The 27,542-nt window shown below is 49.4% G+C and overlaps 1 protein-coding gene across 1 annotated transcript; it reads right to left on the reverse strand.

Moving 5' to 3' along the window:
* MMP2 (matrix metallopeptidase 2) lies at window positions 1–27,542 on the reverse strand. The gene is made up of 13 exons (XM_003937277.4): window positions 27,042–27,542; window positions 23,254–23,480; window positions 22,220–22,368; window positions 20,979–21,107; window positions 20,620–20,793; window positions 17,586–17,759; window positions 16,453–16,626; window positions 14,564–14,719; window positions 13,283–13,418; window positions 9,531–9,667; window positions 8,120–8,279; window positions 2,999–3,108; window positions 1–919 (listed from the first exon to the last, which is right to left on the reverse strand). The coding sequence occupies exons 1-13, from the start codon at window positions 27,195–27,197 to the stop codon at window positions 816–818; spliced, it is 1,986 nt and encodes a 661-aa protein (XP_003937326.1). The 5' UTR covers window positions 27,198–27,542; the 3' UTR covers window positions 1–815.

Consider the following 27,542-nt stretch of genomic DNA (forward strand, 5'->3'; position numbering starts at 1 on the left):
GCCACTCAATTGGTGTCTTTATTCATACTTGTTGACATTTCCCATGGGGAACGGTTGAAGGGAGGGGTGGGGAGGGCCAAACGGGAAGCCACCACTTGGTTTTCCTCCAGCCAGTGGAGGAAGAGACTGGGTAGGGACATGCTAAATAGAGTGAACAGGGGAACCATCACTATGTGGGCTGAGATGTACCGTGCAGTGACATCAGACAACCTGAGTCCTTCTGTCAGGAAATGCAATTTCTAAGTGGGGAAACAAAAGAAAAAAAGAAAAAAAAAACAAGACTGAAAGAAAACAAAGTGCAGAGAAAGCAAACTGCTAATGTCAGAAAGGTTCTAAGGCAGCCAGCAGTGAAAGGCCAGGGGTCTGGAGTGGCCACCTGGCCATGCCCCCATCCCACTGCCCTATTCCAGGCTGGCGGGCCACCAGTGCCCCCTTGAGACAGTCTCTCTTGGCTCCGAGGGTGCTGTGAGCCACAGAAGGTTGTGGAGGGAGGAGAGTCTGAAGTGTGGCAGCACCAGGGCAGCCCAAAGCAGGGCTGCATTGAAAATATCAAAGTATCTTCTCAGGGGTGGCTCTGAGGGTTGGTGGGAGTGGAAGGGGAAGGGGTGCCTGGAAGGGGGACAATCAGCACCTATCCTTGGGCACAGGGAGGAGCCACTCTCTGGAATCTTAAATTACCAGGTAGGAGTGAGAATGCTGATTAGCTGTAGAGCGGAAGGCACAGCTGCCAGGCCCCTCCGGGTACTTCTCTAGTGCTCCAGGCCCGGTGTATGGAAAGCAGTGGAGAGGAAGGGCCTGTGGGAGCCGGGGCCAGCTCAGCAGCCTAGCCAGTCGGATTTGATGCTTCCAAACTTCACGCTCTTCAGACTTTGGTTCTCCAGCTTCAGGTAATAGGCACCTTTGAAGAAGTAGCTGTGACCTGGGACAGAGAGAGAGAGAAGGGACTGTGACCACCTTATCCTGACATTCTGGCACAAAGAAGGTTCCCGGGAGCTTGAATTTCTGCCTGGCATAGGGAAGAAGCTTTTAAACCAGAAGAGAGCTTTGAAAGGCTGAGGCAGGGGGATTGCTTGAGCCCAGGAGTTCAAGACCAGCCTGGGTGGCATAGAGAGATCCCTGTCTCTACCAAAAAAAAAAATTTTTTTTTAAATTAGCTGGGTATAGTGGTGCATTCCTGTAGTCCAAGCTACTTGGGAGGCTGAGATGGGAGGGTCATTTAAGCCCAAGAATTGGAGGCTGCAGTGAGCTATGATTGTGCCTCTAGCTTGGCGACAGAGCAAGACCTTGTCTCTAAAAATAAAAATTCAATTGTTTCAACCTGAGCTGATTGAAGAAAAGAAAACAAAAAACAAAAACAAAACACGACTAAAACCCACTGGGATTAGAAGAAGGGAAATGGCTGTGAAATAAGCTCTCATTCCCTGTTTGCTCATCTCTAAGATGAGAATAAAGATACCAACCTCCTAGTGCTTGCAGTGAGGATTAAATCAGGTAACATAAGCTATTATTAAAAACAATAACCCCACTTAACACGAGCGTCAAACTAAGCACTTTCCATATGCCAGAGGTGGCAAAACAGGATACGTCCAGTCCTATCGGGCCCACAGATGGGTTTTATTTGGCTCTCACCAGTTTTGTTTGTTTTGTCTTTAAATCTGAATATCTAATATAGAATATCTAACAACACCAGGCCCCCCATTCTTTTTTTTTTTTTTTTTTTTTTTTTTTGAGACTGAGTATTACTCTGTCGTCTAGGCTGAAATGTAGTGGCATGAACATGGCTTGCTGCAGCCTCAAACTCCTGGGCTCAAGCAGTCCTTTCTGCTTGGCCTCCCCAGTGGCTTGGACTACAGGTGTGTGTCGTCATGTGTAGCTAACGTTTTTAAAAATGTTTTTGTAGAGATAGAGTCTTACTATGTTGCCCATGCTGGTCTCACACTAGTGGGCTCAAGCAATCCTCCTGCCTTGGCCTCCCAGAGTGCTGAGATTACAGGTGTGAACCACAGCACCCAGCCTAGGCCCCTCATCTTGTCCACCAATAATTATCGGAAGGTGAGAAGCAACTGTCTCCTGTAAATGAGGCATGTGTTCTCCGATTCAACGTGGACGCTACCATTGCCCACTGTGTGCCCTGCCTGCTTTATCCATTTGTACTACCTACCTGGCCCATGGAGCTGTTGAAATTTGTGACTCTTGACATACATAATCTCTTTTACTATTAAAATGCTAGTACACAGTAGGTACTCAATAGATGTTTATTCTTGAAGATAATCTCGAATCTAGCATCTGATTGTACACTGCTTTTTCTTGGACATGTAAGACCTTCAGCTACTGGAGGTCAGGGCCCTGTGTTTAGCATACAGTAGGTGCTCAAAAACAAATTCTGTGGAATTTAGTTACAATCGCCTCTAAAAAACCAAACTGGACCCATTTCCAGGACCCTAGAGAGCTCACAGATGCTTCCTCAAGAGTATAATTTTTGAACTCCAAATTCTATCCCTCACTGCTACTGGTTGTGTTTTAATCAGCAAAGGGCCAGGGGCAAACTGGTTGAGTGGGAGATCTTTGCCACATGAGCAACAGAGCATGACAAAGTTTGCCTTGTTTCAAATGGAGCCATCCTTCTGCTAATGGGAGGTGGTCACAGGCCTCCTGCGAAACCCAAAAGGGCCTGGATCAAACCCCAGAATGAATCCATGGCATGCAGCCCATGTTCCTTCCCCCTCCATCAGCCCAGGCCTTACGCCCTCCCTGCCCTGGCTCCAGGCCCTGCAGCTGTGAGAAGCCTTTCTGGGTCTTACTGCCTGGAGCCAGGCCAAGGAGCAGAGGTTAGGGATCTGGATGCCTTCCCAGCACTGGAATGAAGGAGTTGATTTGTTTTCCATGGCGCCGCCTGCCTGCCTGCCCTGCGCAATGAAGAAGTGTGTGTTTACAAGGAGCTGGGCCCTGGCTAGGGGCGGGGAGTCCTAGAAAGCGGAGACAGTCCTGGGTGGCTCACCGCTACCCTGCAGGTCCACAACGGCATCTAGGTTATCGGGAATGGCATTCCAGGCATCCGCGATGAGCTTGGGGAAGCCAGGATCCATTTTCTTCTTCACTTCATTGTATCTGTAAAGAAACAGACACAGTGAACCAGCAGGGCCTCTGTTAAGGCCACTTCTCTCCCAGCCTGGATGGGCGCACATGGATAGGCCGGGGAAACTGGACCTAGCCCTTCAGGAAAGCAGCCAGCTGCAGTGGAAAGGCATGGAATCAGACCTGAGTCTGAGCCCCAAATCTCCTACTTTTAATTATATATGACTTTGGATCCCATAAAAATAATCTCTGACATTTATACGGCACTTACTACATGCCAAACAATGTGTTAACCTCTTTCTATACAGCCTCAGTTTTACCAGCTGCAAAATGGGGTTGTGTCTAATTTAGCATATTTAATTTAATGTATACATTAAATAAAATAGCACATGCAGAGCCTTTATCCCCATATCTCATAAATATTTAGTAGGTATTTAAGAAATGTTAGCTCCCTTACAAACAAATCCTTGCTGTAATCTGAGAAGCACTAAACTAGAAGCCCAGGGATGGGACCCCACCCCACCATTTTTTCACTCTGTGGCTTAGAAAAATTGCTGCTCCTACATCTGTCAAGGGAAGATGACAATCTCTGCCCTGGAAGATAGTCACGGCTGGGGCAGTGAGGTTGCAATGCAAGGTGCTATGTGTGAGTCCAAGACCTGTTACTCACAGGGTGGATCACATGCCACCTCAGTTCCGGCCGCAGCAATCCTGGGCCCCGCCTTTAATTCAGGTAAATACGGCGGCATCGGTTGGTATGTTCTTCTCCCTGGCTAGCAACCCTTCTGTTTTTTAAGATGTTTGGAGAACTTTTTAAATGCTACTGTCATGCTGATTCCTTTGCTTCTCCACTTCATTATTCGGTAAATATTTACTGAGCTCCCACTTTGGGAGCTATGGATACCCCAGTAAACAAGATCAAGTCTTGCCTAAGCGGAGCTGTTTCTAGATGGATGTGTTTGAATCCCATCCTGGTAGCAGCCAGCCTTTGCTCCACAGCACCTCCTAGCCAGCTCTCTTCCTCTCTGCAGCTAGCCCTGACCGCCTTTACCCTGGACCCCAACAGCACCCTGGACTCCAACGGCAGCTGCCTTCTAGGGTGGCCTTCTCCCTCAGCCATCACCCCCAAGAACTGCCAAAAAAGCCTTCCTTAATCCCAGCTGCAGCCTAAGATTCATTCTTACAAAACCCAGCATGCTTCCTCGTGTCCTGGGTCACCAAAACCAAGTTGCCTAGCTCAAAATCCCAACACTCCCATCCGAGCCACCTCCACTGAGCCCTCAAATGACATTCCCTAGCGTTAGGATGGTTTGGAGATATGTGTCCCATGCTTGAACTGGCCCTCATTTCTTTCTCATTCTACCCACAGAAGGTGGGGATGGCAGAAGTCAAGCCCATTTTCCAGGTGAGAAAACTAAGGCTCAGATAATTATTTTGCTTCCAAGTTCTTTTCATCCAGAAAGAATACAAGCACTGTGGTATCAGAAGATGTTCTCTCTGAAGGGGACCGTATCTCTTCACTTTCCTCTCTGTCCCCATCAGCTCTTTGGATGGTGGATTCCACTCACTGATGTACACTGATTATATAAGATTTCTCTGTAACCCTCTGGTACGTCTCTGCAGCTGTAGAAGTTGCCATGTGGAGCAGGTATTAAGAACAGATATTTGGGCCGGGCACGGTGGCTCAAGCTTGTAATCCCAGCACTTTGGGAGGCCGAGGCGGGTGGATCACGAGGTCAAGAGATCGAGACCATCCTGGTCAACATGGTGAAATCCCGTCTCTACTAAAAATACAAAAAATTAGCTGGGCATGGTGGCGCGTGTCTGTAATCCCAGCTACTCAGGAGGCTGAGGCAGGAGAATTGCCTGAACCCAGGAGGCGGAGGTTGTGGTGAGCCAAGATCGCGCCATTGCACTCCAGCCTGGGTAACAAGAGCGAAACTGAGTCTCAAAAAAAAAAAAAAAAAAGAACAGATATTTGGGTTCCAGCTTTTCCTTGAGCCACTTCAGCCTCAGTTTTCACACTTGGGAAAAGGAGCTAATAACAGTATCTCCCTTAACTGAGAAATACATGACACGTATAGCTTCAGGCTGGGCTCTGGTAGAGGTCCCATACTGAGGGCCTTCATTATCTGATTCAAACATATTTATGTAATTTTTCCTCATTCTACTGTAAACTACGTGAGGGCAGGGCGTGATGATCTCTTGACCCTGTCTCTCCAGCACCTAGCTCAGTGTCTGGCACACAGCAGACGTTGAACATGCATTTGTGGCTCAGTGGAAGCTTCGACGAGCAGGTGCTGAGCTCTTCTTGGCATGCTAAAGACAGCCGCGCGGTCTCTGTCACTCTGGGCTCTCTTTCCTTCTCCAGCAAAGATGTCTCTGAGGCCTCTGCAGACTCTAGGGCAGAGGCCAGTGTCACAAGCTCATTTACCACTTCTCTTGGGAGAGAGGTCCGCCTCCTTTGGAAGGCAGCCCAAAGCTTCCAATAGGCCCTCCAGCTCCGTCCCGTTTCAGGAAGTCTCAGGGTGGTTCCTCTGTAGAGCAGGCTGTCTGTCCTGCCTCTGGCTTTGGGAGGTTGACTTGTGTGGAAAAGGACTGGGAGGCAAATAACTCTGCCTGGAAACCCAGCAAGGCACTGCCACAACCTGTGTGTGTGTGTGTGTGTGTGTGTGTGTGTGTGTGTGTGTGTGATGTGTGTGTGTGCACATGTGCACATACAATTATGTTCCTATATGCTAGAAACAGGCCTGTTTTTGCATGTTTACATAGATACAGTGCATGGGAAAGTGATTTAAAAAGTCCTTCCACACCATAATTCGAAAACATCAGGGCTTTAGGATTCTAAGATTCACATTTCTGTGGTTCTGTGCCTCTCACCGGCCACGATTCTAAGACTTGGAGATTCAGGGCTCCTACAACGCTGAGATGCCATTCGCAGTAAGTGTGTGTGTGTGTGTGTGTGTGTCTGTGTGTGTGTGTGTGTGTGTGCGTGCGTGTGTGTGTGTGTCTGGAGCCTGTGAGTGGAAAGCCCGCTCTGCAGTTTCCTGCCTGACTGTTTTCTTTCTTGAGTCTTGAGATATCAATCAGCTTAGGTTGCTAAGTGTCTTAGCAATATGTCTGGAATTCCACCCTGACATGGGCACGCCTAGGTTATAAAGAGCTTCTGAATGCAGGGCAGCTGGGGGGCAGGGTAGTGGGGAGGAGGGAAGGGGGGAAAAGACCGAGGCCTTGGGAACTAAGTGGGATTGCTTTGGGGATGGCAGACAAAGGCCTCAGCGAGTGCCCTCTAAAGTTCTTGGATAAGGGCCAGAAGCAGTGGCAGGCATAGAAGGAATGTGGGGATACCAGAAGGGAGGGGATGGAAAGACACCTCGCAAGTCTTTGTGCCCCAATCTCTCTTTCCACACTAATCAGATGGCCCGGCAGGTATAGTGAAGCGGGGAGAAGTAGCTATAATCCTGGTTTTGTGCAAACACACATATCTCAATAGCTTGGACAAGTTAATTAATTTCTTTTGACCTTTGTTTCCTTTCTGGAAAGTGTGAAGAACTGCAGTCAATCTCCTGAGGTTTGGGCTACCTCTCACCAGCCACTCCCGGATACTGGGTTCGCTGGCCATAACCATGGCCTCTCAGAACTGGACCCTTCCCTGTAGATAACCTGGAGCACAGAACCGCCTGCTTCCAAACTGATCCCCTGCCAACCTCTACCCACAGCCACTGAGCCGGCTGTGGGCTATGCCACAGGGTGCCTGCTCCTTCCAAGGGGTCTGATTTGGATGCTGGCTTCTATGGATGGGTGGTGTACCCCTATCTCCAAACCTTCTTCATATTTTGCCCTCTGCCATCATGATCCCCATCTCTTCAAACCCCACTTCCCAGGTATAGAATAGAAGTGAAGACTAACATGTTTTCCCAGGAGACAGAATGCCAGGGTTCAAATCCCAGCCTGTCCCTACTTGGCTACGTGACTCTAAGCTGGTTACTGCACCTTTCTTTGCTTTTTTTTTTTTGAGACAGAGTCTCAGTCTCTTGCCCAGGCTGCAGGCTGGAGTGCAGTGGCATGATCTCGGTTCACTGCAACCTTTGTCTTACGGATTCATGGGATTCCCCTGCCTCAGCCTCCCAAGTAGCTGGGATTTCAGGCATGTACCACCACGCCCAGCTAATTTTTTGTACTTTTAGTAGAGACTGGGTTTCGCCATGTTGGCCAGGCTGGTCTGGAACTTCTGACCTCAAGTGTTCCACCCATCTCAGCCTCCCCAAGTGCTGGGATTACAGGTGTGAGCCACTGTACCCAGCCACAGTTGCCTAACGTTCTTGAACCCAAGTTTCCTCATCTGTAAAATGGCAGAAATAATAATTGCCACCTCATAGAGCCCTTGGGACAGTCTCTGGCACATAGTGTCAGTAGGAGCTGTTACTATCTTTTTTTTTTTTATTATCCCTTTCTTCAGTGAGTCACTTCAAAATGTGGGGCTCCAGACCAGACACGGGCCAGTCGAAAGAATTCTGCAAAGGGACCTGGCACGGTGGCTCACACCTGTAATCCCAGCACTTTAGAAGGCCAAGGCGGGTGGATCAGAAGGTCAGGAGATCGAGACCATCCTGGCCAACATGGTAAAACCTAGTCTCTGCTAAAATACAAAAAACTAGCCAGATGTGGTGGCACACACTTGTAGTTCCAGCTACTCAGGAGGCCGAGGCAGAAGAATCTCTTGAACCTGGAAGGCAGAGGTTGCAGTAAGCCAAGATTGAGCCATTGTACTCCAGCCTGGCGACAGAGTAAGACTCTGTTTTAAAAAAAAAAAAAAAAGAATTCTGCAAAGGTAAAGGATATTCCAACAAGAAATTCCAACAAGAATTACATCAGCAACACGTACAAGAATGGTTCACCTTTGGCAACATCTCAGAGGGGCTAGAGACCAAAGAGGTGAGAGACCAGAGAGAGGGCATCCAGGGCCCACTGACCTCTGAACTCGAGCGGTTTCTCTGTCACCCGTAGCCGCTATGCTGCTGTCCTACCCACGACCCTCCCTTACCTCCAGAATTTGTCTCCAGCAAAGATGTATGTCTTCTTGTTCTTGCTCCAGTTAAAGGCAGCATCCACTCGCTGGACATCGGGGGGCAGTCCCAAGCTGGTGAGCGGCTTGGGATATCCTCGCTCCAGGGTGCTAGCTGAGTAGATCCAGTATTCATTCCCTGGGGTGGAAGCAAAGGGTGTGTTGGCTGGTGCTGACATGCCCTAGGCCAGCCTGTCCTCCCATCATCTGCCTGTCAGCGGGCCCCACTGTGGCCACTCCCAACAGAGTACAGCTTCCCGCTCACTCCTGGGTACACTGCCCAGAGTCAGGGCTCACACAGAGGGCTTTGGAAGTCAGTTACAGGAGGTGCCTGGCCAAGGACGTGAGTTGGGGAATAAATCCAGCTCACACTCTGCTCACCAAGTCTTGCACTCTAAGGGCTGTGCCTGCCATAAAGGGGTACCTTTTGCTAATTTGCAAAAAGATGCCCTAGGAGCCAGCAGTTGTCCTGGCCAGGACCCATGATGACAGTGTGGTGAAGGAGATGGGAGCCAGGTGGTGGGGACAATAATCACCTGCAGTCTTGGCTGAGCCTTTATCTTCTCTAGGATCCCACCTCAGACCAGGGCAGGGACCTCCTAAGTCTTTCTTTACCTTCTCATGGCAGTCCAGCCGTCTGTCTCCCTGAGCAGTTTGTGAGCAACGTGAGGGCAGAGACTGTATCCCCAGGGTCTGGCAAAGCCCAGTGCATGGAAATGCTCCAATAAACATTAAAAGAGCAGGGCTTCCCAAACCTCAGCCATACGGACCTCACCTTGATGATTTCTGCCTCTTCTAGGGACTCCTTGTACTATTATTTACTTAACATTCCGCTTTCAGTGAATTCATTTTGAAATCTTTAAAAATAAGTTTATTAAAAAATGTTTTTTGACTGTCGAAATATCAGTGACTGAGTAATCCGTTTCCATCCTGATTTGGAACTCCACCCTATTATAACTAACTACCTCTGTTAAAATAAATTTATGTTTAAAAGTAACAATAAAAACAAATCTTTAAAAAAAAAAGTTCTAACTAAAACTGCTACCTGCCAAAGGCTGTAGCACTACAAAGGTATTAGGAATACACCAGCACTAAACTGAGACTTTTTTCCTTCTAGAAAAAAAATGAAAAGGATTGAAAAGAATTAAGGGAAAACGAAAATTGTACTCTGTGGGTTAATGCTATCTGATGTCAGGTGTTGGAACCAATCTCCCAGATGAGTTGCACGCTTTGGGAAATGATGTTGAAAGAATGAATCCATAAAGGAGAGGGAGCGCCCACGGGTGCATAGGAACTATGGTTTGGGAGGGGGAGTGAGCCTGGATCGTGCAGGAGCCCTGGCACAGAGCCCTGTGGAGCTGAGGGCCAAGGAAGGATGCTTCCCACACACCTGCAAAGAACACAGTCTTCTCTTCCTGTGGGGCCTCGTATACTGCATCAATCTTTTCCGGGAGGTCAGGCCAGAATGTGGCCACCAGCAGGGGCCCTGTGGGCTTGTCACGTGGTGTCACGGTCCGCCAAATGAACCTGGGGGGAGGGCAGGGGGACACAGGAAACCACATCTTTAGTCACCCTGCGGCTCGAACCACACACACACCCCGAAACCCACCCAGAAACATTCCAGAGAGGATTCCATGATGGGAGTGGGAGGCAAGATTAAAGGAAGGTTGGAGAAGGACTGGAGAACAGGCAGAGCTTCTGTCTGCCATCTGCTGGAGCTGAGAAACATCCACTCACCTTGTTCTCTTCCTCTACCTCCTCCAGGAAGCCTTCCCTGACTACCTCTGTCCCTACTGTGTTTTCCCTCCTTTAAGCCTCTCAAACTCATCAACTGAGTGCCTGGAACAGTATAGTCTCTGTTTGTCTTCTCTCTCCTATTTGATTAGAAGTCAATTGGGGCAGGAGCTGATGACGCTCAAGTATTTCCTGAATTAAAATGAAATGAATGTGTGTACTTTGTCAAGAGTAAGAGTTGTCGTTTATTGAGGTCCTACTAAGTGCTATGCGTTTTATGTGCCTTGTAATTTAATCCTCACAATCTTGAAAGATAGCAGGAGCTCTGGATGGTCTACCTAGCATTAATTATCTATTTCCCCACCATCCGTCCTCATAAAACTCCCACATTTATGATCCAGCTTTCACTCTTCCCGGACCCTGTGTCCCCAACCCCTATTCTAGTACTAGATATTGATTGGTCCAAGCCACGCAGTCTCCCGACCAGGGTCACCTGAGAACTCATTAGAAATGCAAATGATTGGGTCCTTCCAGAGATCTACATATAAAAATCTCTGGGCTTGGGGCCCCAAATCTGTGTTTTAACAAGGCTTCTAGATGATTTTAATGCATGCCAAAGTTTAAGAACTACTGGTCTAAGGCAATCAGAGTTCAGCATTCCCTGGCATTGTTACTGATTCAGCAATTGCAATATGACTTACAGTGGTGTAAGACGGAACACATTGACTTGTATTTCACATCTAGGGGTCTCTGTGTGTGTATCTGTGGGTGTCACCACTTTCTCTCTCACTTGCTGGGAGAGGGCAGGGATTAAAGCTCCAGTTGCCACTAGGAGCCTTCTTGTGACCATGAGGAGGAACCAGCCTTAGGATGAAGTCGGGGCAGAGGCTGGCAGTGGACAAAGATATCAAGACCCTCTCTCTGCCCCTGCAGGCAGCCCGACCCCTGGACTTTGTACCATATGAAAGCAATTTCTCTCTATTGTTTAGGCTGGATTGAGTTTGCAGAAGGATTATCTTCGTTATTTGCAGACAAAACATCCCAACATGGAAAGGTGTCACAATTTTTGTTTGGCAAATGAAGCTCAGGGAGGTTGAGATTCAAATTACTTAGTTATTACTACATCAACAACTAAGTAAATGAGGTATTACTAAGGTTCAAGTCCAGATCTGACTCCAAAATCTGAGTTTAATCATCCTGCAATACTGTCCTTCATGACCCCCACCCTCACCAGTGCCTAGCAACAATTTTTGCTTGTAGTTGATGCTTAATATTTACTGGTTAATCAAATAAGCCCATTAAACACTCATCAAGTTCCTTTTGAAAGAAACCGTGATGTAGCAGGCCAGGGGTGGCTCCAGCCTGGGTCTAGACTCTGCATCCTTTCCTAGGCTCCACACATCTGAGATCTGCGCTTGTGGTCAGGGCTTTCTTAGCGGGAGGAGCTCCAGGTGAAGGACGATGCCAGATCCTTACAGTGAAGACTGCAGAGCAGCACTGACATCTGCTGTGATGTACCCTGGTTTGGGGATTCGAAGCCTGATGGGACCTGATTTCTCTGCATTCTAAGTCTCGTCTCTTATCGCATTCTTGCCATCTCCCCACTGGCCAGCAGACTCTGTGAAGGGCAGGGCATCCGCATCCCAGAATCTGGCCTAGTGCGTAGAGCAGAGGAAACCCTTCCCGAAAGTTTGTGGAACATCTTCTAGCCTCATCAGCCACTCCCAGGCTAACCCAGAAACTTCACATGTCTATGGTTTGGCTCTGCAGGTCCCTCTATCTCAAAGATCCTCTTAACTTGTCACCCCCCATCAGACTCTTGCTTCTCCGTTAAAGTCTCTGCTCAAATGTTACCGCATCCGTGAAACCTTCCTTGACTGGGATGTGCCCACAAAAGCACCTAATGTCTCTGTGATCACTTTTCTTTCATCCCGCCATGTCAGTTCTCTATGCCTATTTCTCAAACTGGACTTGTGATGCACAAACTTTAATGTGCATCAGAATCACCAGGGGAATTTGCTAACATGCTTATTCCTGGGTCTTATCCCCAGAGATTCCAGTCAGGAGGGTCTAAAGCTGGGGCAGAAACCCACCTTTTAATACTCACCCTCTAGCACATTCTAGGTGGCTCTGTTTTAGGAAGCTCATTTGCCTGTTTTTTAGAACACTGATCTAGATATGAAGCAGTCCCCCACCCAACTGCCCCAATAACATTCTTCCTCCTCCAGCTACTAAAGCCTAGTAAAGTACATGGCACAGGAGATGCCAAATAACTATGTGTCAATAATAATAACTAATATGAATACTCTGTGTCTCCGTGTCAGGCATTATCTTTGTTCTCAGCATTAAGTTCATCTAATCCTTACAATAGCCCTATGAGATATGCTGGAATATTAGCCCCATTTTATAAATGAGGAAACCAAGGCACAAAGAAGATACTTAATTAACTTGCCTATGATTATATGAACAGTAAGTAGCAGGTACAAAATTCTAACCCAGACAATCTGGCTTCAGAGTCCATTTTCTCAACTACTACACTCTATGAATGAATGAATGGATGAATAATGAATAATGGACGGTTGGATCATAAATAATGGATAATAGCTGACTGGCCGGCTGGATGATGGATGGAAAGATATGGGGATGGATGGATGGATGGATGGATGGATGATAGAAGAATAGAAAGATAGACCCTTTAATGAGTCCTAGACACTGCCTGCCATTCTCCAGGGAACTAGGGTATCAGGGTAAACCTTAGCCTTTAGTCAACTGAGTGGGATCTTTATCTACAGCACGAAGAATGCCACCTCTCTCTACCCTGTGGTCACTCACCACCCATACACAGAGCAATCTGGCCATTTGAGGTCAATGCCATTCTAGAAGAAGGCCTGTGGTAGACTGAATTATTGTTCGCAATTCTTCCCTCCATTCCTAGTTTAGAATTATGCATTCATGTGCATTTCCCTGTGACTTTATAGTATCACCCTCTAGATTAGGTGTGGGGATTGGCCATGTGATTTATTTCAGGCCGTCGAATATTCTCAGACAAGACGTGTGTGAATGCTTTAAATGTGCTTGTGTAGTTCAGTTTGGCCTCTTGCACCCTGTCATCTGCCATGGGTAGGGGCTAATCCCATAAGAACAACAGGCAGAGCATACCTGAACCCAACTTGTACCTGGAAGCCAAGACACCTAGTAGACCCGCAGACTATGAGAGAACAAACAAAATGCCTGGGTGCAAATCCACTGAAATCTGGAGGTTGCTTGACACACAGCAGAAACCGCCAAATACAGGTCATTCTGGGAAGCACTTGGTGGGTTCTTCAGCAAAGATGGATGGAAAAGAATAATGGTATAGGAGCAGAGGACAGGAGACAAGGAGGACAAGGAGCAAGCTCCTGCACTCACCGGTCCTTGAAGAAGAAGATCTCACCACGGATCTGAGCGATGCCATCAAAGACAATGTCCTGTGTGCAGATCTCAGGAGTGACAGGTCCCAGCGTGGGGGTGGGGCCAGTGCCAAGGTCAATGTCAGGAGAGACCCCTGGGGAGGGCACCTGACCTTAGACTCTCCGCAGCTGCAAAGGTTCTCCCCACCAGGCTGAGCCCCCTGGGGTGCCTAGCCAACCTGCTAAGCGTCAGAAGAAATAGTCTTCTGGCCTTAGTGTAAGCTCCGTAAGATAACAAGAAGATGTCTAGACTTGGGACGCCCCGGGGCCCTTTGAACTTTACCTATGCTTTTTACTGACATCACCCAAATCAGTCCTCTCTATATCTGCGAGTGGGGTATCATTATTGAACCATTTCACAAGTGAGTAAACTGAGGCCCAGAAAAGTTGAGTGGCTTCCCCAAACTTTCAGACCCAAAGCTCAGATTCTTACACCCACAAGTCAGGGTAGTCAGGGAACCACTGATTTGTCCAGCATTGAGAGTGTGGCACTCTTCATGATAAACGATCATTTCAGAGATGAGGAAACTGAGTCCAAAGAGGTATAAAGACCGTACAATCTCCTGCAGCCGGTGAGGGGCAGAGACCACACTTGAACCCAGCACTCCTCACAGCAGACCCTGGGCTCTTTCCTGAGTCTAGTGATTCCCAAACATCGTCACTCAAGCACCATTTTCACTATTTTGGCCTGGCTCAGTTATCACCAGGACCATGAAATATTTAGTTTATTTTAAAAATGGACTGACTTTTTAAACTCCAGCCTCATTGTAAGCACTAACAATAAATAAATCATTGGCTTAAGGCACTGGTTGTTCTGCTTCTATTACATACTAAAATCAAAGCTTACTATGAAAACCAGAAACTTCCACCCCCGTATTGTTAAGGTCATTCCACATGATGGAAAATTCTGTCCTGTACTTGGCAAATCTTCTGGATTCTGAACCCCACTGGGTTGCTCAAACCTGTGTAACCTTGCACCAGGTGACCTTATTCACCTACAAAACGGGAGAGACCCAGAAATGGAGAGCCAAGAGGGACACTGATATTAGCATTGTTCGGATAGAAAAGGGTTAGCTGAGTATCCCCTTGGAGAGCTGCTCTGACTTTCCAGGACCAGGTCAATACTCCTGCTTCCTGCCCTCCTCTCCAGCAGTCCTGGCTAGATGAGATCTTGCTGGTCCCACCCCCTGGGCCTCCATCCCAGGCTACATTACCACCCCCAGCCCCCTCTGAGGTTTACCATAGAGCTCCTGAATGCCCTTGATGTCATCCTGGGACAGGCGGAAGTTCTTGGTGTAGGTGTAAATGGGCGCCATCAGGGCTCCAGGGTCCTTGGAGTGCTCCAGCCCCATGGCGTGGCCAAACTCGTGGGCTGCCACGAGGAACAGGCTGTACCCTGAGGGTTGCAGGGAGGGGAGAGGGTTGAAAGGCAGGAAGAGAGATGAAAGAGAAGTCAGGACCTGACCCAGTGAGGCAGGCTTTTGAGGACACAGAAATCCTGCTTCCTGGCTTTTTGTGTCTCTCTATAAAAGATGAGGGAACAATCCCGCTCCTAAGGCTCTCTGAAGAGGCAAGAGAGTGGGGAACAGCTGGCCCCATATTACCACCATTTCTGCCCAAGCAAAAGCAGTAAAACCACTCCCACTTAGCGTGCTTGCCCAGGCTGAGTCACAGCCAGTGAGCAAAACCTGTCACACCTGTCGCACAGCAGGGTGTCACATCCTGTTATGGTTAAATGCGTTCCCCCCAGAAAAGATTTGCCCAAGTCTTAACCCCAGGGACCTGTGAATGGAATCTTATTAGGAAATAGGGTCTTTGCACATGTTATTAAGATGCAAGTTACAATGAGATCAGATTGGACTAGAGTGGGCCCTGAATCCAATATGGCTTATGACCTTATAAGAGGAGAGACAGGCAGAGGGGGAAGAAAGCCATGTCATGACAGGGGCAGAGACTGGAGGGACGCATCCTTCGAGGAAACATGGCCCTACTGACACCCTGATTTTAGACTTCCATTGGGTTTGTTTCAAGCCATCAGTTTGTGGCACTTTGTCACGGCAATCCTAGGAGACAATAATATTCACGCTGGGTGAGCCACTGAGCTCTGGATCCTTGAACCACTCAACAAGTTGGAGAATGCCAACTTTAGGTAGAAGGTTGGTAAAATCAGAATGTGTCCTAGGAAGGAATTTAGCAGGGGATAAGAAAACCTCCTTTGGCCAGCCTCTGTCCACCGATATGGGCCAAGTTTCATCTCATGATGATGAAAAAGAATAAAAGTAACATAAAGACAGGCTGGCCTAACTCTGACTGGGCCTGGACCTGCCCATTGACCTGGCCATTGTGAGCCATCAGGGAGCTTTAAGCCCTGTAACCCTGTGCCCTGAAGTCTGGATAGGCACAGGGCCCTAAACACCCTACTCACTGCACGGAGCACACAGTAAGGTCACAAGTTGTCTCCTGGTCACTCTCTCCCCTGAGCTTGTGAGTCCTAGGGGGCAGAGAGCTGTCCCAGCCAGCTGCATCCTCAGCACCCAGGACTGATGAGGACCCACCATTTACACCCTGGTAACAGACGGTGCTGACTGATGGGGGAGAGAGGGCTCTGGGGGCTCCCCCAGGGCTGCATGGACTGTGGGGTCAGATCAAGCATGAGGCTATTCCTTTTTTCCTTTCTTCTGCTGCCCACCGGCTCCTTGAAGGCCCCTCTTTGTGCAGTGGGAAGGTCTCTTAGAAGAATCGTCTCTCTGGTAACTTGTGCTCAGGACTCAGACATTTCTTGGTAGTCACAACCCTGCCTGGAGGGTGACCAAAGGCGAAGGGAAGAGCAGTGACCCCCCCAGGAGGCAGGTAGCAGCATCTGGTCTACCAGGGTCTGGTCTTGGAGGCTGTGCCTGCACCCGGAGTGGGCAGGACCTAAGCAGGAACCTTGGCTTACCCAGAGATGGGCATTAGCTCAGCCCAGGTGGGCGGGTCTGGGAGGGACCCTAGTGTCCCTATCAGGGCAGGTGAGTGTCTGGGGGGCAGTGTCTATGCTTGAAGTGGGTGAGGTCTCAGGGAGGTTTTTGGCGCAGGTTTAGGGGCAAGGGCAATGTCCAGGGTCTCTGTCCAATGGCCAGAGCCTCGTACCTTGGTCAGGGCAGAAGCCCCACTTGCGGTCGTCATCGTAGCTGGCTGTGGTCGCACACCACATCTTTCCATCACTGCGGCCGGCGCTGGTGCAGCTCTCATACTTATTGCCCAGGAAGGTGAAGGGGAAGACACAGGGGGCACCTTCTGAGTTCCCACCAACAGTGGACATGGCTGTGGGGTTAGGGGTATGGGTCAAGGAGCAGCAAAGAGTCTGAGGTTACCCAGGAAGCAGTGGCATGAAAGTGACCTTAACAAACCACACTTAAGGTAGACTCTGTCCCAGGTTCTGTATCTTTAGAATCATCTCACCCTGCCCCTGGCAACAGCCTTGTGCGGGAGGGACCGAATGGCACCCGCAGTTTCGTGGATGGGAAACTGGAGGTCAGAGAGACGAAATTTCCCTGAGCCAACACTGCTAGGAAGTATCAGGGCTGCAATTCAAACCAGGCAGCCAGGTTTCAGAGTTCTAATGAGCCTCCCACGGAGCGGGCAGATGGGCTAGGGGCAAAGGGGATTGGATGAAGCTGATAGCACCAGCACATGCTCCTCAATGGTGAGCCCTCTGGACAGGGCTCCGCAGAGACCAACCTCTGTGTCTGCTGCACAAAGCGGGAACTCAGTAAATACCTGTTGGAGGAAAGGAAGAAGGAAAGGATGGACGGAGGGAGTGAAGGAGGAAAGGAGGGGAATCGGGAGGAAAGCAGGGAATCTCTTAATAAAAAACAGACTAAAAGGAGGAGATACAGACCAGGAGCAACAGGAAGAGAGACTGCAAGTTCAGAGAGGAGGAGAGAGAAGCATCTGTCAGAGAGCCTGAGAGAAAAGGGATGCAGGTCGGTCAGAGGGTCCTGAGGAGGCCTGACATTTAGGTGTCACTAAATGGGCATGAATGTCACATTTAGGTGACATTCAGCTGTTGATGCCCACTGTCTATTCTAATTTCAGTGCCCAGGCCACACCAGGTGTCACATATCCTGACTAGCTGCATGGATGTCCTGGGTGTGGATCATTCACACAGATGCCTTAGCACCCCTGTCTTGGGGAAAGGAGGTTGGCACAGGGAGTCTTGTGGGTTTTTCATCAGACAGCCCGTGCTGGGCCCTGATGGAGGGAGAGGCAGTGGCACCCACCGGTCTCAGGGCAGAAGCCATACTTCTTGTCACGGTCGTAGTCCTCAGTAGTGCCGCACCAGCGGTAGCCATCCGTGCGGCCCTCAGTGGTGCAGCTGTTATACGACGTGCCCTGGAAACGGAATGGGAACTTGCAGGGCTGTCCTTCAGCGTTGCCGCCCATGGTGAACAGGGCTAGGGGTGGGGGAGAGAGAGATGGATGTGAATGAGAGATTCCTCCGTCGGCATAGGGCTGGCTGGCTGCCCACCTGCCGGTTCACACCAGTGAAGTTGGTGCATTGTTAAAATATTAAGACAACATCTCTAACAGTTGGTAAGGAGCTGGCTTCTCTGAGCTCCCAGAGAGAATCCCTGCTTCCCTGGTTAATCCAATCCCTCCCCTGGGACTTTATGGACCACCCAAAAACAAAATGCTTGACACCTGGTACACAACAAGGGCTTCTAGAATCCTGCCTCAGCCCCAACGTCACTGCCCACTCTGCCTGGTCCATGCCTATATCATGCAAATTTCATGTAATAATGGTATATGACATGAATATGTCAGTCATGGCAGGCAGGACCACAAGAGTCGCTCTCCATTTGATGGATGGAGAAATCAAGGCTAAGACAAAGCTGGTTCTCAAACTGCTCAGGGTCACATAAATGAAAGAAGTGAGTGAAGGTTGGAACTAAAAACTATAGAACACACGAATCTCAATCTCTCTTGCTCAGTCTCTCTGTCACTCTCAGGCATGTATGTGTGTGTGTGTGCACACACATGCACAGAAAGAAAGCTTTACCTCCTGTCAACCCCAGGCCCCTTCCGGGATGGCCTTGTTGCAGTCCCTGTAGGAGGGAGAGAAAGAGAGAAGAGGAGGAGGGAGGGAGAAGGAGGTGGTGCCTTCAGATACCTTTTACTAAACACTCTGGGCTCTTACTTTGACATCCTTAAGACAGGGGCCATGGCTGGAGAGCTGGAGGAGGGAGCGGGGTTCAGAGCCTGGCCTGTCTGTCTTGGATTCTCCCCCTCCTCCCCTCATCCACCCAAAGCTAAAAAATGGTGTGTCTCTGGAATTGCCAACCAGCAAAACCACAAGTCCGTAACAAGGACCATCTGTGTACAACGGCGCCAGAGATGACCTCACCAGCCCCCATTAACCCCACCATGGCCAGAATGGAGCCCAATCCCTGGCCTCCCACCACAGAACTTGGGGCTCCGTATCCTCACTCCTCCCCTCTCTACCAAAAGACCGTGTCCTGCAATGCCAGAAACAATGGCACCTAGAGAAAAGGCAAGACGGAGTCCAGATACCTTTGTGGCCTCAGAGTTTAGAAAGGCAAAGTGTTAACTTAGACCAATGCCAGCCCCCTGCTTCTGACCTCTGATCAGCCGATTTCTACCACCCAGGAAGCCCCCATCTCCTCCCAAATCCACCCGACAAGGAGGGCGAGAATCAGACACTGACTCAGCAGTCAGCAGGGGCTGAGTAACAAGAACCTCTGCCTCAAGACCCAGACACGTGTGTGTTGTGCGTACTTGCATCTGGCTAAGCACAAAGTAAATGGCTAATGTCCAACGCAGGGAAGAACCCTTCCCAAACTTATGAAATACAGCTGTTTCCACTTCTATCATCAAAGGATTCTGTTCCTATCAGAGGGGTGACACAGGGAAAGGTTAATGCCACATGTAATCCCTACTGGGAAACACAAGGCACAGAAAATATTTTTGTTTCAAAATTCTGACTTATTAATGGTGAATGGCTTGAGCTCTTACTTAATATAAAGCTTAGCTCCGGTAATAAAAGCCTAAACAGGAAGGCAATTAACTAGCTCTTCGCTTCTTTCATTCTGTCAAGATAGTGCCTAGTGTTTAGTTACAATGGGGTTAGGGAGATTCACAGACGTAAAATTACAGACAAAAAGACAGTCCTTAGTCTAGGTAGACTAAAGAGTTGCTGTGAGATGCCAAAGAAGATAGTGTTTAGAAAAAGTTTTGACTTGTCCCTATTTTTCCCAGGTTTTCTGGGCTTTCAATCTCCAGGATTATCAAACATGATGACTTCATAAAATATGAAGTTACATACACACGGTCTTTTTGTGATTTATGACTACGAAGTGTGTCAAGGATATTTTTTAAAAGGATTGAGTGCATATGTCAATATCTGCACTCCTTTTTAAAAGGTTTCCCCCATGTAGCTTCAAAATCTCTGAAAATTTTGTGTCTTAGGCACTGACAAGCACACACACACAAATACTGAGTCAAGCCTAACATCTTTATTAAGACACAGAGATGCAGACACAAGCTAGACTGGAGGCAGAAAAAGACAGTGTCCAAGAGAGGCAGATGGCATAGCCCCTGTGCCCAGATACACACACACACACACACACACACACACACACACACACAGACGCACACACACACATGCATGCACACATGCATGCACACATGCACACACGCATGCATGCACGCACACACACGCACACACATGCGCACACACGTGCACACATTAGCAGAGGCAGCATCAGGACCAAGACCGGAGCAACAGCTGAAATTCCTGGGGTTGAAGTCCCCAAACCAGATTGGGTCCAGCCTTGATCTGAGTCCTGCCTCCCAATCACACTGCTAGGTTTCCAGTTACCAGTAGGCCGTTCCTCATGCCCTTGAACTATGAATCTTGATTGAAGTGTAAAGATTGGTTCTAGAGAGAACCGCTGGGTTTTTTAATAGTTCTAAGTTCACTCCAATATAGGTTAGAAATAAATAATTAGAACATCAAATCTGTGACTTCATAAGTATGATTACTAATGGGGAAACTTTAAAAAAAAACTACTGACTTGATTTAATTAAAGTGTTGCGTTCACCATGGCACTGGTGGAAGAGAAACGGCAATGGCTCAGATCAGGATGGGGAAACTGAGTGAAGGGCGGTGGGGAGATGCTCGTTGGCTGGCAGTGGCAGCCAGTCTTGGAGAATGTGGAGGGCGGAGCACGGTGAGGAGCGGGGGAAGCTGGAGGCTTGGGGTGGAAAGCCTCGAGGGCTAGAGTGGATGCTCACCTTCGTGGGGACAGAAGCCGTACTTGCCGTCCTTCTCGAAGTGGTAGGTGGTGGAGCACCAGAGGAAGCCGTCGCTGCGGCCGATGTCAGTGCAGCTGTTGTACTCCTTGCCATTGAACAGGAAGGGGAACTTGCAGTACTCCCCGTCGGCGTTCCCGTACTTCACACGGACCACTAAAGGGCAACGTGGAAGGGGGAGATTGGACTTCTCCAGGTCTTCTTTGGAGAGCAAGGTTATGATGCACCCAGGCGTGTGACTTTCCTCCCCTCCCACCTCTCAGGTCTAAGCAGATGGAGTGGGTGGAGGTGTCCAGGGTTGCCAGGGAAGCCACAGCTCTTGCTGCTAGGGAACAGCTCACCTTGCCCTTCTCCCAAGGTCCACAGCTCATCGTCATCAAAGTGGGAGTCTCCCCCAATACCAGGGCTTGGGGAGAAAGCATGAGCCAGGAGTCCGTCCTTACCATCAAAGGGGTATCCATCGCCATGTTCTGAAACACACACCGGGTCTTAGCTTCTAGCTGTGCCAGCTAGACCCCTCCGCACCCCATCTACGTGAGGGGCCTGTCAGCCCACCCAGCATCTGCCCCTTCCCTCATCCCAACAGGGTTATCCAGGACTGGAAACACAGGGGCTCAGTAGAGATTTGCTGACCTTGTTACCATCCTATGGTCTACACTGCTCTCCCAGGTTCATATGACTCTCAGTCTCCATACTCCTTACCTTCATTGTCTACACTACCACCGTGACACTTATCTACCACATACGTTGCCACACTAGTGTCCTCGCCCTTTACCCTCATCATCCCCAATGTCTATGCCATCCACCGTCCTGTCAATACTGCCTTCTTAACCACACTCTTGCCTTCATGTCACACTATCACCAATATCCACAACATGAATCCTCATGCCCGCCTTGTCATGCACCACTCACTCACTTGTCTACACTGTTTCCCATGCTCCTTACCTTCATCACTTACCACTCAGTGTCTATACCACCTACCTTTCTGTCTGCGCTGCTGCCAATGCTCACATCATAAACTCCAATGGCCACCTGACCCTGGTTTCTGTGACCCTCACTCTCATGTCTACGTTGCTCCACTGTTTTCAAATCACTCTCCTGTCTCTAGAGTTCCTCGGTATCTACCAGCAGCATCCAACAGAACTTTCTGTTATTAGAGGAATATTCTTTGCCTGTGCTGTCCAAAATCAACAGCCACTAACCTCACGTGCCTTTTGAGCACTTGAAATGTGCCCAGAGTGACCAGGAAACCGATTCTAAATTTTTAACTAATTCACGTTTAAATAGCCATATATATTATACACAATGGCTACCATATTGGACATCGCAGTAGACCACTTGCTTCAGGTTTCCATGGCCTCCAGGTTACACCACAGCACAGCATCTGCCCCCATGTCCACGTGACTCTCCAGGGCCCACTCCATGTTGTGCTCTCCCTATCTAAACCACCCCCAGGGTCTACACCAGCTACTCTCCTATGTAAGCTCCCCTCAGGATCCCCATGCCCCACTAATGTCCATCTTGCCCCTTTGTCTCGACACTCATCCCTGCTGGCCACTCTTCTACCCTCTCTTTTGCCTACCCCAGCGGCCAAAGTTGATCATGATGTCTGCCTCTCCATCATGGATTCGTGAAAACCGCAGCGGGGTCACATCGCTCCAGACTTGGAAGGCACGAGCGAAGGCATCATCCACCGTCTCTGGGTCCAGATCAGGTGTGTAGCCAAGGATCCTGGAGGTGGTAGAAATGCATGTGAGTGTGTATGCATGTGCATAAGTGTGTGTGTATACAAACGTGTCTGTGCACAGATATGTGAAAAAGTGTGAGTGTGTGTGTATGCAAACACAAAAGTATATGCATATGCATGGGAATGGTACACAAGTATGTGCACGTATATATGAGCACGAGCCTGCATGTATGTGTTAGCAGGTTGAGCGGGGGTCACTGCCAAGAGCAACTTTCCCAGAATGCCTTGAAGACCCAGGGAGTTCCAGACCAGCCAACATTTTCAGGCCCTGACTCAGGAGTCCCATCTCTCACTCTGGCTGGTGGGAGAGGGCCATACGTAGTGCCTTATGGGGCACAGGGCAAAGATCTCACCATTGGAACCCAGCAGCAGCCATACAGAACACAGCTATTGGCCCAATTATCAACCAATGATAACCCACTTGGGCTGCTAAACTCCTAATTAGCAACCAGTGATCATGTTCCTTCTGCCCATCCCAGTGACCTTATCCAAAAACAGCAACAATCACTAGCATTACTACACTCTTGCTCTGTCAAACATCGTAGAAGCCCTTTATATTAGTTCAGTCTAGCTCAGTTCCCCAACCAACCCTATGAGGAAGGGCATTTTTAAGCCCCATTTTGTAGACTGGAAAGCCAACGTTCACAGCATTGAAAAGAAACCCAGTGCCTCCTTGGCTAGCAAGTATGAAACTTAAGTTCAGGGCTGTCTGCCTTCATTTTCTAAGAACTATGTATTGAAACTCCCTAAGATGCCAAGCCCTCACAAAAGACACCTCATGGCTTCCCCAAGTGGAGAGAATGCATGGCTCAAGCAGACTCGTGTCCCTCAGCCCAGTGGCCCTGCCTCCCCAAGCCCTATTCCGGCACCTGTATGTGATCTGGTTCTTGTCCCACTTGGGCTTGTTGGGGAAGAAGTTGTAGTTGGCCACATCTGGGTTACCGCAGCGCGGCTTCCGCATGGTCTCGATGGTGTTCTGGTCAAGATCGCCTGTCTGGGGCAGTCCAAAGAACTTCTGCATCTTCTTCAGCGTGTCCTTCAGCACGAACAGGTTGCAGCTCTCCTTGGGGCAGCCGTAGAAGGTGTTCAGGTATTGCTGAAAGGATGGCATAGTATTGACCAAAGCAGGCTGTAGCAATCAGCCCCCCCTACCCAGTGCCATAGTCCAGACAGGATATAAGCCAGGGGTCCCATAGCACTGGATGGAGTACCACATTCTCAAAACCAGCACCGTCACACATTAAGTGAGTGACAGGGCATACAGCTGTAGAGAGCATGGCTACCATTTGTTGGTGCTGGGTGCTGGCTATATGCCTGGTGCTAAAGTCAGAATATGCTAACTCACATAGTCTACAATGTAGACATACTATCCTTATTATATAGAGGAGGAAACTGAAGCACAGAGAAGTTAAGAAACTTGCTTAAGACCACACAGTTCACAATGGTAGATCTGGATTTGGGACAAAGCAATCTGACTCCAGAGCCTGTGATGAGAAACTGAATACTCCAGCATCCTTCCTTTACCTCTATCAACTCATTTATCTACGTCACAGCTGGTGACTTTGGGCCTTTTTTCCTTCTTTTTTCTTATAAAGAGATTCAAGGACTCCATGCATGGGCTCTGGCAGCAGACAGACCTGGGTTCAAATCCTGAATCGGCCATTTGCAAAAAGAAAGGAGTCCTGTCTTTCAGGTGCCATCCAACTGGCCCTGCCCAAACTGAGGCCAAAACCCAGCAGATCCCTGCAGAGGTTCCGGGAGTAATCAACTCATTTACTTACTCAACAAATACTTTTAACACCTACCATGTACCAAGCCCGGTGCTACTGCTGAGGATAAACTGCTGAACAAGATAGATGGTTCTGTCTCTAAGGTTCAAATCCTAGCAGGGAGGCTGACAGATCCCAAATGAAAGCAAAATGAAGTATGTGATAAGGGCTGTGTTGGAATGATGAAAGCAGCCAGGAGATCTTAAGACAATGGTCCTAGCCTTGTTGGAAGTCGTTAGGAAAAAGGAAATCGAGGATATAACAACAATAATAATAATATAACAAGAATAATGGCTAATGCTTATTGATTACTTACCACGTGCTAGGTAAGCACCTAAGATTCCTTTTCCTTTAACCCTGAGATAGGAAATTTCCCAGTTTGCAGATGAAGAAACTGAGAAGTTAAATCACTTGCCCAAGATCATCACTAGGCCAGCTAGTTGGTTCACGTACTCTGATTTGAAGCCAGGCGATCTAAGTCCAGAGCTAGCTTCCTAAGCCCCCACAGCATTACCTCTTGACACATAGACTTCCATTTGTCAGAGGTGTTCAAAGCAGAGTACCCCCATCTTGAGTAGGGGCTGGGTAGGATGAGGCTGAGACCCGCTGTGCTGGATTCCCAGGAGAGCAGGCATTCTTAGTCACAAAATGAGACAGGAGGTTGGCATGACTGATTTCGCAACATACAGGTCACAAAGACCCCGATGATAAAACAAGACACAATAAAGAGGCTGGACGAAGCCCACCCAAACCAAGATGGCAATGAAAGTGACCTCTGGTTGTCCTCAGTGCTCATTATATGCTAATTATGATGTGTTAGCATGTTAAATACATTAGAGGCTCCCATCAGTGCCATGACAGTTTATAAATGCCATAGCAACATCAAGAAGTTACCCTATAGGGTCTAAGAAGAACCCTCAGTTCCAGAAAATCCTCACCCTTTTCTGGAAAACTTATAAATAATCCACCCCTTGTTTAGCATCTAATCAAGAAATAACCATGTGTATACTCAGTCAAGCAGCCCATTCTCTGCTCTGCCTATGGAATAACCACCCTTTTATTCCTTTACTTTCTTTTTTTTTTTTTTTTTTTTGAGACAGAGTTTCGCTCTTGTTGCCCAGGCTGGAGTGCAATGGCGTGATCTCGGCTCACCGCAACCTCCGCCTCCCGGGTTCAGGCAATTCTCCTGCCTCAGCCTCCTGAGTAGCTGGGATTACAGGCATGTGCCACCATGCCCAGCTAATTTTTTGTATTTTTAGTAGAGATGGGGTTTCACCATGTTGACCAGGACGGTCTCGATCTCTTGACCTCGTGATCCACCCGCCTCGGCCTCCCAAAGTGCTGGGATTACAGGCTTGAGCCACCGCGCCCGGCCCTATTCCTTTACTTTCTTAACAAATTTGGTTTCATTTTATTCTGTTGGCTCGATCTTGAATTCCTTCCTGTGTGAAGCCAAGAACCCATGTGGCCCCCTAGGCTGAACCTCAATTTAGAGGTTCATCCTGTGACCCATTGGCTGGAAAAGGTGTAGGAACCCCAGTAGCTTTGTTATTGTCCCCAAATTCCACTCCCAACGGCGACATCATTGTGCCAGTCAGCTCCAGACCCTTGAAAAAAGTAGCCCTCTAAACATGTGTGGAGGTCTCCCAACCCATCTGTTCAGACGGGGTTGAGACCTAGAGGCTCGGAAAGGGTGGGAGTTGGGAGAGGGTAGGTGTCACCTCCTGAAGGAGTTCCTAGAGTGACCAGAGGGCACGGGAGTCTTCTCCCGGACAGGTTGAGGGGGAGGCTGGAGGGCAGGGGGGCTGAGGCAGCAAGGGACAGGTATCTCCTGGGCTGGAAAGGACATCTTGAAGGGTCCCTGGCTTGGTTCTCTCCTTAGGCTCTACTTATGCAACACGGAGGCCAGGGTGCCCCTCCAGCCAGGCGCGCGCACGCTCACAAGACAACATCTGAACCGCAGTTTGGGAGCCGAACCAGGAAGGAGGGCTCGCTGGCCGCAGAGGGTAGCTCAGTCCGCCTCCGCCCCAGCCCCACGCGCCGGGCCCTCCTGCGCCTGCTCCCCTCCCCCTCCCTCCTGCCTGGCCAGCTCTCTCCTTTCCTCCGACCCTTTGGAGAAGTTTGTCCTCCGATCCTTTGGAGAAGTTCGAGGAAACTTTCCGGGGCTTAACCCTTGACCAACTTGTCCATTAAGCCAGGCGAAGAAGATGTGCTCTCTGCTGCCCTCCTGCCCCAACCACTTCTCAAATGGTCCCCTCCAGCTGTTTAAAGGCCCTTCTCCGGATGTGTGCCAAAGGTTCCTAGAAGTTTGCCAAACTCTGCTTTGGCCAAGCTCCTTCCCATTTTTATGCAAAAGTTTACCCAAATTGTGTGCCAGAGCGCCCCATTCGTTCCCAAAGTCCTATATTAGAAACACACACACACAAAACAAACAAAACAACAACCCTTTAGTTGTTTGCCAAAGGCCTACCGAGATGCTTCACGAGAGCCCTTAGCAACTGCCCAGATATGTCCAAAAGTTGTTTACAAAGCCCGAACCCCCTAGCCAAACGTCTCATTTACTAGAGGAGGTGGTCCCCGCTATTTACATAAGAATCCCTTGCCAGTAGTTAGCCCTCTTCCACTCTGGCTTGTTTCTCGCCCCTCTGCTGTATCCTGAAGGTTGCCAAATTGTTTATTAAAGGTCTTCTCTGCTTACAAAAGATCCCTCACCGTTTGCAAGAGATCATTCCAACAGCTGCCAAAGACCCCCCCCCAGACTGTTTACCGAAGCCCCTCCCCCACGCTGTGTGTGGGACCACTGCCGACGGCAAGGGGAGAGACACCCCCATCCTTTGCCTCCAAAGTTTGTCTAAACTTGGTTCCTTGAGGCCAGCACAGCAACTCACCACTGCCAACTCTTTGTCCGTTTTGGGGGCGACATCGCCAGGGAACTTGATGATGGGCGACGGTGGGGCGGCGGCGTGGCCCAGCAGGCAGCCCAGGAGGCAGAGCGTCCTCAGAGGACCCGCGAGCGCACCCTGGGCCTTTAGCGACTCCATCATTGCGCTCCAGGGCCCCGCGCGTCGCCCGGGGGTCGCTGGCTCGGTGCGTGCAGCCGCGACGCCGCCTGGTTGGAGCCTATTCCGCGGCGCAGGGCTGCGCTCCGAGGGTCCGCTGGGTGGGTCTCCTGGGCTTTGCCCGGCTCAGCGGCTCATGGTCCAGCCCTCTCGCCCCAGCCCCGCCGCCACCGGCGCCGCAGGTCCTGGCAGTCCCTTTGTATGTTTAAAGCCCCAGATGCGCAGTCTCCAGCCACCACCGGAGAAGTCTGGAAGCAGCGGAAACAAAGGAGGGCAGCCGCCAGATGTAGCCGGCTGGGCTGGGAGGGAGCTGGCAGTGCGGGGCTGGGG

The sequence above is a fragment of the Saimiri boliviensis genome, chromosome 1, assembly GCF_048565385.1.
Source record: "Saimiri boliviensis isolate mSaiBol1 chromosome 1, mSaiBol1.pri, whole genome shotgun sequence".
Classification (NCBI taxonomy): domain Eukaryota; kingdom Metazoa; phylum Chordata; class Mammalia; order Primates; family Cebidae; genus Saimiri; species Saimiri boliviensis.

Excerpts from the sequence above, each read along its gene's own strand:
- MMP2 (XM_003937277.4), bottom strand. The coding sequence starts at position 27,197 with ATGATGGAGTCGCTAAAGGCCCAGGGTGCGCTCGCGGGTCCTCTGAGG. Across the intron at positions 9,668-13,282 it reads ATCTTCTTCTTCAAGGACCG|GTTCATTTGGCGGACCGTGA; the intron begins GTGAGTGCAGGA and ends CCCTCCCCCCAG. Across the intron at positions 920-2,998 it reads TGTGGACCTGCAGGGTAGCG|GTCACAGCTACTTCTTCAAA; the intron begins GTGAGCCACCCA and ends TCTCTGTCCCAG.